This window comes from Trichoderma virens (genome assembly GCF_000170995.1).
Source record: "Trichoderma virens Gv29-8 chromosome Unknown TRIVIscaffold_88, whole genome shotgun sequence".
In the NCBI taxonomy this organism is placed as follows: domain Eukaryota; kingdom Fungi; phylum Ascomycota; class Sordariomycetes; order Hypocreales; family Hypocreaceae; genus Trichoderma; species Trichoderma virens.
In genome coordinates this window covers 1,181,401-1,195,985 of record NW_014013661.1, presented here as the reverse complement: position 1 = coordinate 1,195,985, position 14,585 = coordinate 1,181,401, and the positions used below count along the sequence as shown (strand labels likewise).

The following is a 14,585-nucleotide window of genomic DNA, read 5'->3' as shown; positions in this document are numbered from 1 at the left end:
AGGAAAATCTCATATAATCCTACGCAACCCCGCGCATGGCATCTCGTGTAACACCAAAACACAGTTAGGTATTACTCTATTCGCTGTACCTTAGTATCAATTTATTTAGTAGAGAAAGCTGAAAGAGTAGCGTCTCCTGACACTTTGCTGACCTGTTTTTCCGAAGTTGATATTGCTTGCTGTCGTAGCTTGAGTGGCCTTCTAATAACATGTACGATCTGCTCTGTATTACCTCTAGAGATGGCTTTATGGCGTGAACGAGTTTCCCAATCCGTATATTCCTTGGAGCGCCGAGTTGTCAAGTCGGGTTCTGTGAAACAATCATGAACATGGATAAGAGCTGCCTTGATTTGCTGAGTTTTCGCTCGGTAAGCAAGGTACAGTTGATCTTCAACAATAACTGCTGTTGAAGACTTCTCTTTATTTTATTTCAAGCATAACGCAAAATGCATGCTAAACTCCAGCTCAATCAGTTTCCAGCTAGATCGTCAATCTACCATGATAACTGGTTCTGCCTAGCTCATGTTCCTGTACTTCAATGAGCGTCCTATGATCCCCTGTGGAACTTGGTTGTGATTACTGCCTTTTGTTCATCAACAGATCAGCGCAACATCATTCCTGTATTGGTAAGACATTAGACTTCCCTTACTCGCATATAAACTTATCGTGTTGTCTTTGATCTTTTGCTTTTTGAACCTCTGGCCCAAGTGATTTTAATTGAAGACGTTATTTTGAGCTTTCATTGTTGTCTCCCATCGCTTTTGCCATTAGTATTTGTGTAATTTCCTCAAGTTTGGTTCAACAGCCGATCGAAACTGACCAAAATTTTATTACAGTTCTTTAATATAAGTGTTGGACAGAGCCTTTGATTGGACCAGCTGTCACAAAATATTGGTCTACGGGTAGAAAAAAATTCCATAGCTGTATGATTAGCTTACCTCAGATATTGCCTTGCTCTGCGCAGATGGACCACCGCTTGTTTCGCCAGGCTGTGAGATATTGCACGAGGAGTGTCATCATCCCAAGTATCCCATCGTTATATGAGAGATAAATACTTAAGACAGCTAGATAATATAACATCAGCATTGTTTTCGGGCAAACACTGATCGTTGTGGGAATCGAACCCACGCCCGTAGGGCTTCCAAAACGACCTTTAGGACAAGCCTAGGATATGCAACCATGAAAGAAAGGTGTTACACCTATGAAGAAAAGAACGAGATTTCGCCCATTAAAAAAAGAAGACTTCTCTCATGAAAAAATGTGTTTCAACCATGAAGAAAAGAAAGTGTGGACTTTCGTCCATACACCTGTAGTGTTGATCCGTTGTCGTAGGCTGGGTAGGTAGTGATAACCGGACTGCGTAGCTAATTATGTACTCTTACGAGTTTAAATTCTGGCTCTGGCACGGTCGAGGGATCGCTTGACGTTTTCTTGTCTCAATAATCTGTCTCCAGTTGTCGGTAGTCGGGAGTCCTGGAAGAATGGCAGATCCTAGACTATTGTCAACTCAACATCTTAGAAAGGGGGTGTTAGGCAAGTCTTACCACCAGCCATTCTGCGTTGATTGCCGTGGCTGTCTCTAAATACTGCCTCCTTCCCGAGGTTTGAAAAGCTGTATATACAATCCACTCATAATTACCGCCCACCAGAGAGCTGTGAGGTGACAAAAGGGCAGGAGTATTCTCGTGAACAGTTCTATATGTATCGCCAGAACGGTAGATAGCAGTGTGAGTGCAGAAAGCGATCGCTAAAACTTTCCGAACACTCGTCGTGTCTGTGATAGATGTTCGGCCTGGAGTGATCTTGCAAGTATCCTCTAAGGACGCTCCCATCTCCCCTCGTTTTATGTCGATCTCCTCCAGAGCCCGCATATTCAAGAAGTGCCTGGTACACCACCTTTCAAGGTCTATTTTGGGACGATTTTTCTGGTCGTTTAACTGGCGTACACGCATATATGTGTTAAAGGCATTTGCGAGCGTGAGGTGGTCCGACAGCGGGTCAGCAAAGGCTGTCCTGGCTAAATCTGCTGCCTGCCGGTATCCAGCTGGACGTATGAAGATAGATTTCTGAGAGCTACACAGCAGCGCGATATCGAGTATATCCAGAGAGCATCCAAACTTCGCCCCAATTTCAATGGCTCGATACCAAATCGGGTCCAGCGGGCATTTACTGGCGAGGCGACCTGACCGAGTGAGAGAGCCATCATCTTTCAATAATTCCCTATTTGGGGGGGCGTGTCAGTAACAGACATTCGGCGGAGGGGAGAGAGAAGTTACACACCAATCTTGAAGATGCTGGGCGGCACGTGCGAGTGACTCAGGATGAGGAGCATCTAGCCAATCAAAGTCGATGAGCTTTCTGTAGCCCGAAGCTACTAGGTTCAGAACTACGGAGTCGATGGACGCGCAGTGAATACCAGGCTCAGTAGACGGAGCCATGCTATCGTAGACCGCTTTACTGTAGAGTCGGTAACAGACGCCGTTTTTCGTTCGGCCTGCTCGGCCCATACGCTGCTTTGCTGATGCCTGAGAGATTAGTCGTACCTCGAGCATATTGAGGCGCAGACGAGGGTTGTAGACTAACTGTCTTGATAATCCGGTGTCAATGACGTAGACGACGTTCGCGATGGTTAGACTGGTCTCTGCAATATTGGTTGACACGACGCATTTGCGATTTGGACCTGATGAGTCTAAGGCCAGGCGCTGATCCCCGCTTGGCAGCGACGAGTACAGAGGAAAGACGTCAAGGTCTTTGGCGTTGCGACGGACCATGCTACATACTTTTTCAATCTCATTTTCTCCAGGAAGAAACACTAAGATGTCGCCAGGTTCTTGATTCTTATGTATATGAACCACGGTGGCGGCAGCAAGAGTGACGAAGTCCGGTCCGGTTTCTTCAGGTGCCGTATAGAATGTCTTGACTTCAAATTTGAGACCAGGGAAATGGACTAACGGGCAATTGTCGAAGTACTCTTGAAACAGCTTTGTATCCATCGTTGCCGACATTATCACCACCTGTTAAAATATAAGAGTCAGCCAGGTCAGACCACCAGTGAGATTGAAGAGCTGATATAAACCTACCTTGAAATCTTTACGACGGCTTATGACTTTCTTCAGCAGCGCCAACAAAAGGTCAAGATCGACGGTTCGCTCGTGAGCTTCGTCAATAATGACACATGCGTACGCGGACAAGAGCTTGTCAGATCTCAATTGTCGAAGAAGGACGCCCTCAGTCATATAGGCAAGTCGGGTTTTCTTCTTGTTTTGGTTGACGTTGTGGTCGCCCCCGATCTTGTAGCCAACTTCTTCGCCTAGATTAACTCCCATTTCTTCAGCAACGCGGCTGGCAAGCTCTGTTGCGGCCAGGCGTCGCGGCTGGGTGCAGGCGATTTGGAGGCCACTTTCATACTCGTCGTAGACTAGCAGCTGGGGAACCTGAGTTGACTTGCCTGAGCCAGTCTCGCTCGAGAGAATCATCACCTGAGATTGGTGATAATTGTCGAGGATCTCCTGGTATCGTCCGTAGACCGGCAAACGGCGACGGCCTTGGAGAATACCCTCGTGGTCTTGGGGCCACGACTTTCCCGTCAACGGATTTTGATTTGCGTCTTCAAGATGCTGGACTTGGGCGACGGTGAGCTGGTTACGCGCGATAGACTCCATTGTATCTGTTGTTCTTGGTAACTTGTATATTGGGGGGGTTGGTGAAAACGTTGTGTAAAGATTCTGTAAAGAGTGTGTGAAGATTGTGTAAAGATTGTGGGTTTGATGTTGTCGATAGTATGTTGAAAAGGTAGAAACCCAACAGCAGGGACCGCAATTGAAATCCTAAAGTAGAGGGCCAGATCAACTCTGGGCAATCAGATGTAATTCATTTATGGCTCACTTTAAAGTGGAGACAGTGGAGGCAGTGAATTCAGTAGAGAAAAACTTCCAAACTATTGACATTGTGCATAGGTGCCAAGTTACTTGACCTTTCCGAAGTCGCAGTGCTAAACATAATAAAAGCAACCACCCCTTCGACAACCTCACACTTGTAGCAGCATAACTTTTATTGAATCCTCTCAATTGTTCACTTTAGAACTACTCTTTTTCAAGAGGAGGGCAAGCCATTTCTACCTGATCTTTGCATCCCAAGACAAAACATCAAAGCCAATCGAACACTTCAAACACCCATCAACACGATAGATACTCAGAACAGTCAAGTTACAAGTAAGCATCACTTCCAAACCAGTCAAGTCTTGAACTCATCAGTTTCGGGCACTACCGACTGTATGGAAGCTAATCCTTAGGATTATAGTATGCCTTGTGACGAGACCCAAACCACAACCGAGGCTGAATCCAACGCGATGCTGAACATGACTGAAATGATGATGTCACTCAGCGAATCCGACGATACAGATCTGCCCCAAAACTGAAGAGATTTCGAAGAGGGCAATCTGGACAACTTTCTCGCCGATGTGCACAGAGAAGAGGCGGGCTATGACTTGCTTGGCATTCCATGCAGGCGGGTCGTTACTACAGGCACGCATACCAGGCTACAGCCCCGTTCAATAGCCAGTCTGCAAGCTGCCGAATGCCCACAAATCGGTGACAATATCAATACCGAGTATGTCGCCTTAAGCAGAGAAGCTCTTCCTGACCAGCTCGACGAACCAGCAACCTACAAGATGGTGGGCAACGAGCCGATAGGAGTGAATTTCAAGAAGGTTCCCAAGGAGGAAGTGGCCGCCCTAGAGGCCCAAGGCTGGGAAGTGTAGTACGCTCCAAGTCTCCCCTTCGACATCGAAGATAATTACCGGGATTACCGATCTGTTGATCGTCCTGTCGATGTCATATCATATGACCAGCCGGCTGCGGATACAGACCGCTATCTCAAACGTGGCAACGAATTCATCAGCTCTGTCATGACCAAGAGTGACTGGCGACCTGGTCAGCTGATCGGACAAAATGGATCGGATCCTGCAACCTTGGCCAAATCACCCTCCTTTGCGCCGCCCGACCGTCATAAAGAGGCAACCGATCGTCGTTCAGCCACATCGACTGGGCACGTTTTGCTATATCAACGACCTGCAGGCGTCTGTGCCGGCTGGGGTGGCTATGATGACTACACTCAATGGCAATCTTTCGGCCGTCGAATCCACAAAGACATGGTAGAAAAGCAGGAGTGGTCGACAGATCCAATGAAGCCAGTTCAATTTGTTGACGAGTCGGGTGAGGTTGCACAAACTATTACCATCCCCTTCGATCGAGAGGACCTGCCTTCTCAACCTCGGAACCTTGCCTCACTGTATGACAAGCTCAACCCCACAGACAGTCAGAAACCGAGGGCAGCGAAAAGGAAGAAGACTTGGCAGATCGTCGAAAGCAAAAAGCCTCGGCAACAGCTCTAAAGTGGCCCCGAAGCAACAACAGCAATAAGTGAGATTTGCAATATCACAGTCCTGAGTCTGCTACTTTCTGCTCCTCCCTCCTGTCGGACTCTATCCCAACTCCCCGCTAAGTGGAAAGGCGAAAGCCCAACCTCTTCATTTCTTCATGGTTGAAACCCCTTCTTTCATGGTTGAAATTCCTTGGGCATTAGCCCTAAAGGTCGTATGGCGCGTCGGCGCCTGGATTCCCTCTGGGAAGCGTGTTCGAATCACGCTACGATCTCACTTTCTGCTGCCACAGTGACTTTGGAGTATCAGGTCGCTTGTCATTCCCTATCTGAGTGATGTGAGACACTTGGACTTATGGCGGTTCAAACGGTACGTTACCCCAACTTCGGTCAGCTTATACTTCTTCAACTAATCAAACGTATTATTTTACGGCCATACTTGACCGAAACTGTCAATTCATTCGCTCCGACCATATGCCTGATGCGCTAGTTTTGCCATCGGAAAGGACCCTGTGCGACTTGGAATGGATAAAAAATGCAGGATCAGTCGATTCGCTGACTTAGAATCAGATCAACGTCGACATCGAGGCCTCTGGTTGAAAAGACCCTGGGCTTCGAATAGAGAGAGCTGGCTTTTGTAGATATATTGCAAAGCAGCAATTTGACTTATAACTTTACACTTTCACCTAATCTGGCACAGGCCCCAGTTGGTGGCTACAAAAGCTCCTTTTACTGTACTATTACGTCGCCTCTTTAGATTAAAGTTCCTGATATGGTATGTAATCACACTATAGACTGGCTCGCCAGTGCGCTGCCTCTTGGGCTTGACCACTTCGTCAATGTCAACAATATTGACCTTCATGATTGCCGTCTCGGTCCCCCGTCGGCTTGTCGATGGGCGCTTCGCCTTTTGCTACATGTACATTTACTTGTTCCATTCACTAGGCGGGCGACGCTGCTTCATTCCCGGGGTGGGTATGGAGACGTCCATAATATACGCGCGCGGTTATCGGTTCGCCACGGCCGTCCTACCAGTACATGCACAGGTAACCCACTGAGATGAAATTGTCGTCCAGGTGCCCTTCCATTCTCTTTTACCGCTAGGGCTGAATGGTGGCATTGCGCTGGATGGCGGTCGAGGGCGCCGCGGGCAAATAGGGACATGATCCAATTACATTGATGTAGGCGCCCATCCATGCCGTGGAAGAGACAGAGGCCCGCTTGCTGCCAAGGGCCCTTGTCGTTTCATAGCTCCGCGCAATAGCTGCGATCTTCCTGGTGACCTCATGGCAGTCTTGTTATCAGATGCTCTCGGAGGCCGCTTCTCAATCCTTCAGCTGATTTTGGAATCGTTACTTCAATCTTCTACACCCGAATCCGCGGACGTTTTCTCCAGCAGAGAGGTAAGAATACAGGTACCTTGTGTGTCAGTTGGGGCGTCTAAGACGGTTGCCAGCTTGAACATATGCAGTCCATTCAATGTTTGACCTCCCAAGAGATAGTGAGATATTCATTTACAGAATAGAATACCACACGCGAAGCAGCGATCAAATTTTTATTCTTAGCTAAAGATTCTAGCCTGCTCTTATCCATAAACTCTTATCCATAAATTTCACAGGAGAACGTCTATGCAAGTCTTCGCCTTGCCCAGCCCGAACCAGAGCAGTCCAGACTTCCACTCCTATACAGCTTCAATTTGCTCAATGAACACCTTGAAGCTGACACACATCTAGTGTATGACAGGTCATGAAACCTTGCAGCAGAGCCGTCACGTGTGTATACATTGCACATAAGATGGCCACATGGAAGATCTGGTGCGAGCTTCCCCAGATATCAAATCTGCCGGGTGCCAAGCGCTCCGGAATTCGAAACTGCAGCTTGTTCATCAGAATGAATTCTTAACTCTTGGGGAATGAAAACACGCCATAAGGTAAGCGTGTCAGACATACCGCATATAGGCCGACTCCAGTACCATAGAAGGTAAGCTCGAGTAGATACCATTTCATTCCCGAGTATTGGAGCATATATTCAAACCCGTATCGCTGGACTCCATGCAATAGGGGTATAAACGATGAAGCACCAAAAACAACGAAAGCACCCACCTTTACTTTCCGCCAACGCGGTGTCTTAAGCAGGGGATTAGAAATGAGAACACCGGTGACAGTCCCCGTGGTTAAGATCTGGAATTCATGTCAGCGTATTAACTATTGGATATTTAACCCGGATGTCGGGAGAGTGGGGTGAGCGGAGATGGTTACTCGGAGAGACTAACAATGGCCCAGTGTAGCTTTTGCAAGCTCGCTTCACAGAAGAACACATAGTAGATACCGGAAGAGAATGTACCCACTGTCACAATAACAATACCAAGTAGATCCATTCCATGCCAGAACGATTCTATGCGGTGCGAGTGGGGTTGTATCAGGTGGTAGAGTGCGCTTAAGACCAAACAGATCTCTGCACACCAGAAGTAGACTCCAAACATAGCATAGTCCATTGATGAAACATTAAAAAATCGAGGCTCCGCCAGGAACCACAGGAAAGCAGGTGTAATGAGCGGTAAGAGAAGAGCTCCGATTAGATGAGTGTATATATTGCAAGTCTCGTTGTGCAAAAAGGTCAGGCTAGTGAAGATCTCCAGATAGTCTGCCTTCTCTGGTCGATACCCACTGAGGATATACTTGTTGTCGAACTGCCATTCAGAAATCTCCTGCCACGTTACAGTTCGCGATTTGTCAGCCTTTGGCTGGTCTGTGGGCTCGTTCGTGGTGCTCATGTTGACTTTCGGCATCGCCCGTTTTTTGACTTTTGTTTCTGACATGATTCTTTGCCGAGATGTCTGCGCCAACTGACGATGAAGCAGAGGAGGAGGAGATGATGATGATGATGATGATGATGATGATGATGATGTTGATGATGATATAGACGAAGCGAAAGATACCGACGCCAGGTGCTAGATTGCTAAATGAAAGCCAGGGGGATGGGTAGGTGCCAAGAAGAAAAGATGAAGATGCGATAGCAAGGGACGAACACGCGCGAGACTCGTAACAAAGCGATTGTGGACGTGTTTCAGCGCAAAGCGTGCATTTATCGAAGGCAATACGAACCAATTATTACCGGTATAGTACTACAGTACATATGCACCTGTACCTTCACCTCCTGTCTTTATTTGCACTCCATGCCAACGAATGTCATTGGAGGTGACCACGCGCAAGCAGACACATGGCCTCTCCCGTTGCCGCCTCGGCTTTTGGCTGTTGGGGAGCTGTTCCATCTACGACAACTGCGATTCGCTTGTTGGTTCAGTCTCGTTATATTCCCATGCAGAAGTCCCAGCCGTACCCAGATGTACCGCTGTGCTCACAGCGGGCCGCCCCGTCGAATTGGACCTACCACAATTCACACCTTACCACCCGCGATGAAAGTAGCGCCTCGAGGAACCTTGAGTTCATTCAGCTCTGGGTGTGTGTTTAGTAGCAGCAGGGTAGCACAGCAGGGGGAGGAGTTTCATCAATGCGATACGGAGTACTTGTACATGATAGCTGTAATTCCTTCAGCTGATCGACTAAAGCCGCGATACCTACAACATGTCTCACAGCTTTACACAGCCATGCGCTGCGAAGAAAACACCTCCGGTCTGCCGCTACAAAAATCGTAGGTGATAGGCGGCGGTGATTTTTCTACCCCCCTTCAATGACAACACACCCGATTTATGTCTCAGTGAAATCTTCGAATCCACCATTTTTAGGCGTACAATCATGGATGTGGATGAATCCCAAGGTCTACTGAAGACTGTGCTTGGATTCTTCGTTCGAAGACGACCGGAAAAATCAGCGCGACCCGCGTCTTTGAGATCACGAACAAACGAAGCCTGGCTACGGACGGAAGCATTTCTGCAGCACGATGCCGATGAATCTGACGATCCTGACCCTGAGCGTATTGCAAAGACGCTGCATGCACTTGAGGAGTACGTTCAATACAACTCTGATGGGGAATCAGATTCCGTAAGTGCGTCCGATATACGCCAAGCTCTAGCCTTTCGGCCTCTCACCTCCTGCCTACTAACACAAAGTTACGGAGTAGGGCTTACACCATGATGTGCCGTATCCTAAGCTTCAGGCGATGCGCAGCTTGATCGAGCGTCGGAGTCATGATCCGCATTTCAATGCAGACACTACCATTCGCGTTAGTAAACGAAAACGAGAAAGCGATGCTGTCATTGAGGAGCTTTCGAATATGGATAGGCAGGCAAGGAAGCGCCGAATTCTGCCTCGTGAAGAGCCAAATGCTGGCGACATTCTCCAAGACCCCGATACCGACTTCGCTGTGCTGATGAGGAGACATCTGGTATCCTTGGACAATGCCTTGCGGAAAAACTGGATATGTGTTTGCCAGAAGTGCTCAGGGTTGAGCGTAAGACTTTCGCTGCCACAACAGAAGAAGGATTTAAACGTTGAGGCGTGCTTCGAAGTGTTCTTCGGTGTACGGTCTCCAGTTGAAACTGCATTGCAAGAAGCCAAAATAACGATTAAGTAAGCTTTGCGAAGCTTCGTGCAATGATTTCCACTGACACTTTTCGCGGTAGAGACGTACACGACAAGAGGATGAGGAGCGCGTCTGAACCCATAGTTAGCGGCGCGCCCGATTTTGCCCACATATGCCAAAGCATTACAGAATCTCTCGGTCAACGAAATTGCTTGCACCTGGCTCTTGAGGGTGGGACATTTCAGAGGCTTCGTCCGCAACCAAAGACCTTTGGCGGTGATCAAATGTCTCGAACAGTATCATTATCGGCTCTATTTAAGCGTCAGCAAGAGTTACGCGGTAGTTCATCTGCACTGCCACTCAAGGGGAAGCGAATTTTGGCTGTTATACTGGCTACTGCTCTCCTCCCATTCTTGGAGACGCCGTGGCTGCAGCCTTCCTTCAATCATTCAAATATTCTGTTCTTTGAGCCACTGCAGGATGGAGAGCTCCCCGACATCACGAAGCCCTTTCTAGCTATGGAACACATTCCAATCGTCTCAGCCGGCAAAACAGGCAACGGAGTCAGTTCTGACAGTTTTAAACACATGGTTCACCCTAATGCTAGTGTGCTAGCTCTAGGCATACTGTTGTGTGAGCTTCACTATTGCACACCTGTGGAGTTGATGCAAAAAGACTCGCATGGGGCCAGAAACGTCAATTCTGATTATTATACCAGCCTTGATATGCTCAAGTCTCTAGAAGTTGATGCTGGAGTAGATTACTATCTCGCGACGAAGGCATGCCTGCAGTGGGAGTACTACCCCCCTGGACAGCAGGCTGACTTCGAATCTGTCGACGTTCAGCGGCTCTTCTATCAAAACGTTATTAAACGACTCGAGGCTGAGATATTCAAGTCATGGGGTCTTCGAATAGAGAATTTGGGCTCATTCGATCCTCGACAAAATGAACTCTGCTGGGGTTCCATCGGTCAAGAAGTTGTCCGCCATAAAACAGGCAAGGTCGATCCCTCTAATACAAATAACGGAGCACGGGCACCTCTTCCGTATCGTTCGATCTCTGACGTCGCGCCCGTGAGCTACAAATCACTCAACTCAGATGTGGTGCTACGGCTAGCGGGGCCGACACAACCTTCTCCGGGATCGCAACTCCGGGGACACCTCGTCGAACCCTCGACGAAGAGTTTGTACTTTTTTGACGCAAGCCACCAGACGGGCTGCGAGCAAGAGTAAGGAGTTTCCCAGAGGCTATAAGACTTCGTGGTGCTAATGATCTGTCAGGAATCCACTTTCACAACAATGGTTGGACAATCTTCTGTCGTCGATTCACTACCATGTTGACCCTTTCGACGATGTCATGGCTGGGCGCAGAACGTTCGAGCCGGTGCGGATAGCGATCTTGGATTCTGGGTTTGACCCTGAAAATCCACTTCTGATGACTGAGGACCAACGACTAGATCCACGAATCAAGGATGCGCGAAGTTTTGTACATAACACTGCCTCACATGATATTCGAGACGAGATTGGGCATGGTACTCATGCTCTTGGTCTCCTACTCAAAGTTGCCACATGTGCTGAGATCTACATCGCCAGAATTGCTCATCGAGAAACTCTGGATCGTAACACTTACGATGACATTGCAAAGGTAAGGCTGCTCTACGGCGAGCAAACTTTTTTTTAGGACTGAGCTAATTGGTTATCTAGGCCATTAATCACGCAGTTTCTGAATGGAAAGTGGACGTTATATCAATGTCATTCGGGATTCGTGAATACAATGAGCCTATGAAAACGGCCATATCTAATGCACTACATAGTCAGACATTGTTGTTTGCTGCCGCATCAAACGATGGAGCAAATCTTGGCAGAGCTTTTCCAGCTAAATATCCCAGCGTCTTTTGCATACACTCAACTGACGGAAACGGTAACCCCTCTACGTTCAACCCGACAGCGGACGACAAAGACGTTAACTTCAGTCTACTTGGGGAGCATGTCTCTTCTCACTGGCCAGTTGGCAAGAATGGCCACAATGAACCTGTTAATGTCTTGTCAGGAACATCGGTCGCAACACCGATTGCCGCTGGGCTTGCCGCAGCGATCCTGTCCTTTGTCCGCCAGCAGGAACAGTACACCACTCCAGGAAATGAGTTGTTAGGGCCATGGCTGAAAGATGTTCATTCAATGGATGAGGTTTTAAAGAGTATGGTCAAACAGAGGAGGGGCGCAGGCTATGACTACATCACGCCTCATTCACTCTTTGATAGGAAGTCGACAAGGGAGCAGGTTTATGATAAGATCAAGGATATCAGAAGGCACTTGTATGACTAGACGCTTAGTAATGGTCCAGTGTAATTCCAATCCTTTACACAGTTCACTAAGGTCTTAACTGTATCTATTTCAAGAATTATTTACCATCATTAAGCGGGGACGCAATAGACATTGCCATTCTCGGTCACATCGGGAACGGCTTTCGCAGTCTTAATCTCAGACCCATCCACATCCTCGACTAGAACAGATTCGCCGTCTTCTTGTCCTCCGTCAACGGCCAGAAAAGCACCCTTGTTGTAATCCTCAACTTTCAATCTTCGCCCGAACTTGAGCCTTTTGACACGGAACGCAAACACAAATTCGGACTCACGGTTAAATTCCGTCTGATCGTCATTCGTGGTGACCCAGTGACCTTTTGGGCCAAAGGTTGTGCCTAGTGCAGGCACGTCGATTCCAATGTTCCCAGTGGCCGTCGTGCTCCGCGAAGTTAAGTATTTGATCCTCGCGCCTTTGACGAGCTTCAAGCCTGTGACGAGGAAGAGCGAGACAACGGGGGAGAATTTTTGCCTGGGCTCCCTCAGCCACGTCTGCACGGCAGGTGCTTTGATGGCTTCTTGTACATATTCTTGTGTTGGCTCAAATGCCAGAGTCGTCACCGTGTCAAATGCGAACGCATTCGCCCTTTTGTTGGAGCGCTCAACGTTAACTTCAGGACCAAGGGGCAATCCACCGGTAGCCAGCTGCAGGAACTGTGCATAAACACCCAGACCGAAGCCTTTCTCGGTAGAAATGGTCTTCTTCCAGTCAGTCTCCACGACAGGGGGGGCTGCGTCGGCAACGGCAACGATTCTCGCTCTATTCAGAGGGTATTGCGGTGTTGACGTAGATCGGATTATAGACCCAAGACATAGCGGGCCCGCTGGTGGTGGGTGGATGAAATCGGATGTTGGACACAGAAAATACGTTTTTGTAAAGGACATGGCTCTAAAGGTCCGGGTTAAAATCTTGGGCTTCCTTTAAGGCTTTCAAAATCCCCAACTTTTGTTTACTTGACAACTTGAAGCTTCCAGGCTATGTGTACCGGAACTCTCAACTATCCTTTGTAGGTATCGCTCACCAGGCACAACACGATGACCACAAAGTGTAGAGAGTGAACCTACCAAGACACCGCCACCTATCACTTACAACTTTATAGTATTAGTGGTAGACCGGCCATGTTTTCTTCGCACCGTATGCCTCCTTAGGTAAGTGGGCCTAGGACCGTCTTATATTCACGCCCCCCATCCCTGGCCCCCAAATCAATATGGGATAGAAATGCACTCAGTCACACTGTCACTCCGAGTGGACTTCCCACCACAAACTGTTAAAGCCTCGCCATGAATGCGACTGTTAGTGAGCGACTTGGCACACACGAGCAGGGGCTCTACCCATTTAATGCCTAAGTTTTATTGTAAGTCTCTCGCAAAAGGATCTTGGAGTCAAATCAGCGAGGCAAATGTGTCTGAATGACAATGATGGTGGCCAAGGGCGTTGGACTGAGAAAACAACAAAAGGTTACAAGAAATTCGCAAGCCAATCTAGAATTGGCATTCATGTCCGTTTTGCATAATAACGTCAAGGCTCTGGGCGAGCCGCTGCTCAATTGCGTGCCCTGTGTCAGGCTGTCACGGCGTTAACTTGTACCTTTTGTACCGCTACTTGTATGCGACCCGTTCCTGTACAGCATGCATGTACTCCGTATCTTACCAACAAATTACTCCTAAGGCAGCTGAGGCTGGGCATAAGCCCGCAATTTGACAGAATACAACACACATGCATCATCACATTATCTTGTCGCGATCTGCTTGTCCACGCCCTTGAGGAGCTTCTCTCCACGCAAAGACGGGAATCAGCTCCCTGGGCCTTTGGCGCACAAGGACTGACTGATCACCCGTACAAAACCCTCTCGCCATGATAAGTTTGGATCGCATGGAAGATGATTTCGTGGAAGATGTCTTCCTCCAAGAGGGCCTTTGCCCAACCATCGCAGAACATGCGGCACAGTGCAACTCTCTTTTCCGTGAATACATGGTTCTGCCAGAAATCGTGCCGGACCCTACTATCATGGATGATCAGCTGGCGCGCTTTACACTGTGGGCATCAAACATGGACGTCTACGGACCGCTCAACGTTTCGTTAGACTATAGACTCCGATTTAGTCCCACAGTTGTAGAGATCATACACCAGCTCCTGGACGTCATTTGTGATGCTTTGACATCCTGTGAGTATTTGTCGCACCAAGATCGGATGGACTAAACGCCAATACTTCTATACTAATAGGAATCTCAACAACAGTGAAACCGATTAACGACCCACCAAAATCTCCAAGCAGGAAGAGGCAACGCATATCAGAATACAGCAATTCGAAAGTCGCGAGGAGGGACGATGACGATGCAAGCGATTCGGACAGTTACGTGGATC

General features: G+C 48.2%; 5 protein-coding genes across 5 annotated transcripts; 2 read left to right on the top strand and 3 right to left on the bottom strand.

Annotated features, from left to right (window-relative positions):
- Positions 1–1,386: 1,386 nt before the first annotated feature.
- TRIVIDRAFT_226707 (uncharacterized protein) lies at positions 1,387–3,662 on the bottom strand (the record flags this gene model as incomplete). The annotated part of the gene is made up of 4 exons (XM_014096479.1): positions 1,387–1,491; positions 1,545–2,220; positions 2,281–3,014; positions 3,081–3,662. 4 exons carry the CDS (start codon positions 3,660–3,662, stop codon positions 1,387–1,389), a joined length of 2,097 nt encoding a protein of 698 aa, XP_013951954.1.
- Positions 3,663–4,669: 1,007 nt separating this feature from the next.
- TRIVIDRAFT_66661 (uncharacterized protein) lies at positions 4,670–5,392 on the top strand (the record flags this gene model as incomplete). Its single annotated transcript, XM_014096478.1, has 2 exons — positions 4,670–4,758; positions 4,900–5,392. The coding sequence occupies 2 exons, from the start codon at positions 4,670–4,672 to the stop codon at positions 5,390–5,392; spliced, it is 582 nt and encodes a 193-aa protein (XP_013951953.1).
- Positions 5,393–7,079: 1,687 nt separating this feature from the next.
- TRIVIDRAFT_160502 (mPR-like GPCR protein) lies at positions 7,080–8,152 on the bottom strand (the record flags this gene model as incomplete). Its single annotated transcript, XM_014096477.1, has 3 exons — positions 7,080–7,235; positions 7,344–7,559; positions 7,652–8,152. 3 exons carry the CDS (start codon positions 8,150–8,152, stop codon positions 7,080–7,082), a joined length of 873 nt encoding a protein of 290 aa, XP_013951952.1.
- A 985-nt stretch (positions 8,153–9,137) lies between these two features.
- TRIVIDRAFT_123162 (uncharacterized protein) lies at positions 9,138–12,179 on the top strand (the record flags this gene model as incomplete). The annotated part of the gene is made up of 5 exons (XM_014096476.1): positions 9,138–9,380; positions 9,460–9,908; positions 9,986–11,089; positions 11,142–11,479; positions 11,581–12,179. Coding segments are annotated over 5 exons (2,733 nt in total), but the record flags the coding sequence as incomplete, so codon positions are not given.
- A 95-nt stretch (positions 12,180–12,274) lies between these two features.
- TRIVIDRAFT_66658 (uncharacterized protein) lies at positions 12,275–13,105 on the bottom strand (the record flags this gene model as incomplete). The annotated part of the gene is made up of 1 exon (XM_014096475.1): positions 12,275–13,105. The coding sequence occupies one exon, from the start codon at positions 13,103–13,105 to the stop codon at positions 12,275–12,277; it is 831 nt and encodes a 276-aa protein (XP_013951950.1).
- Between the last annotated feature and the right edge of the window lie 1,480 nt (positions 13,106–14,585).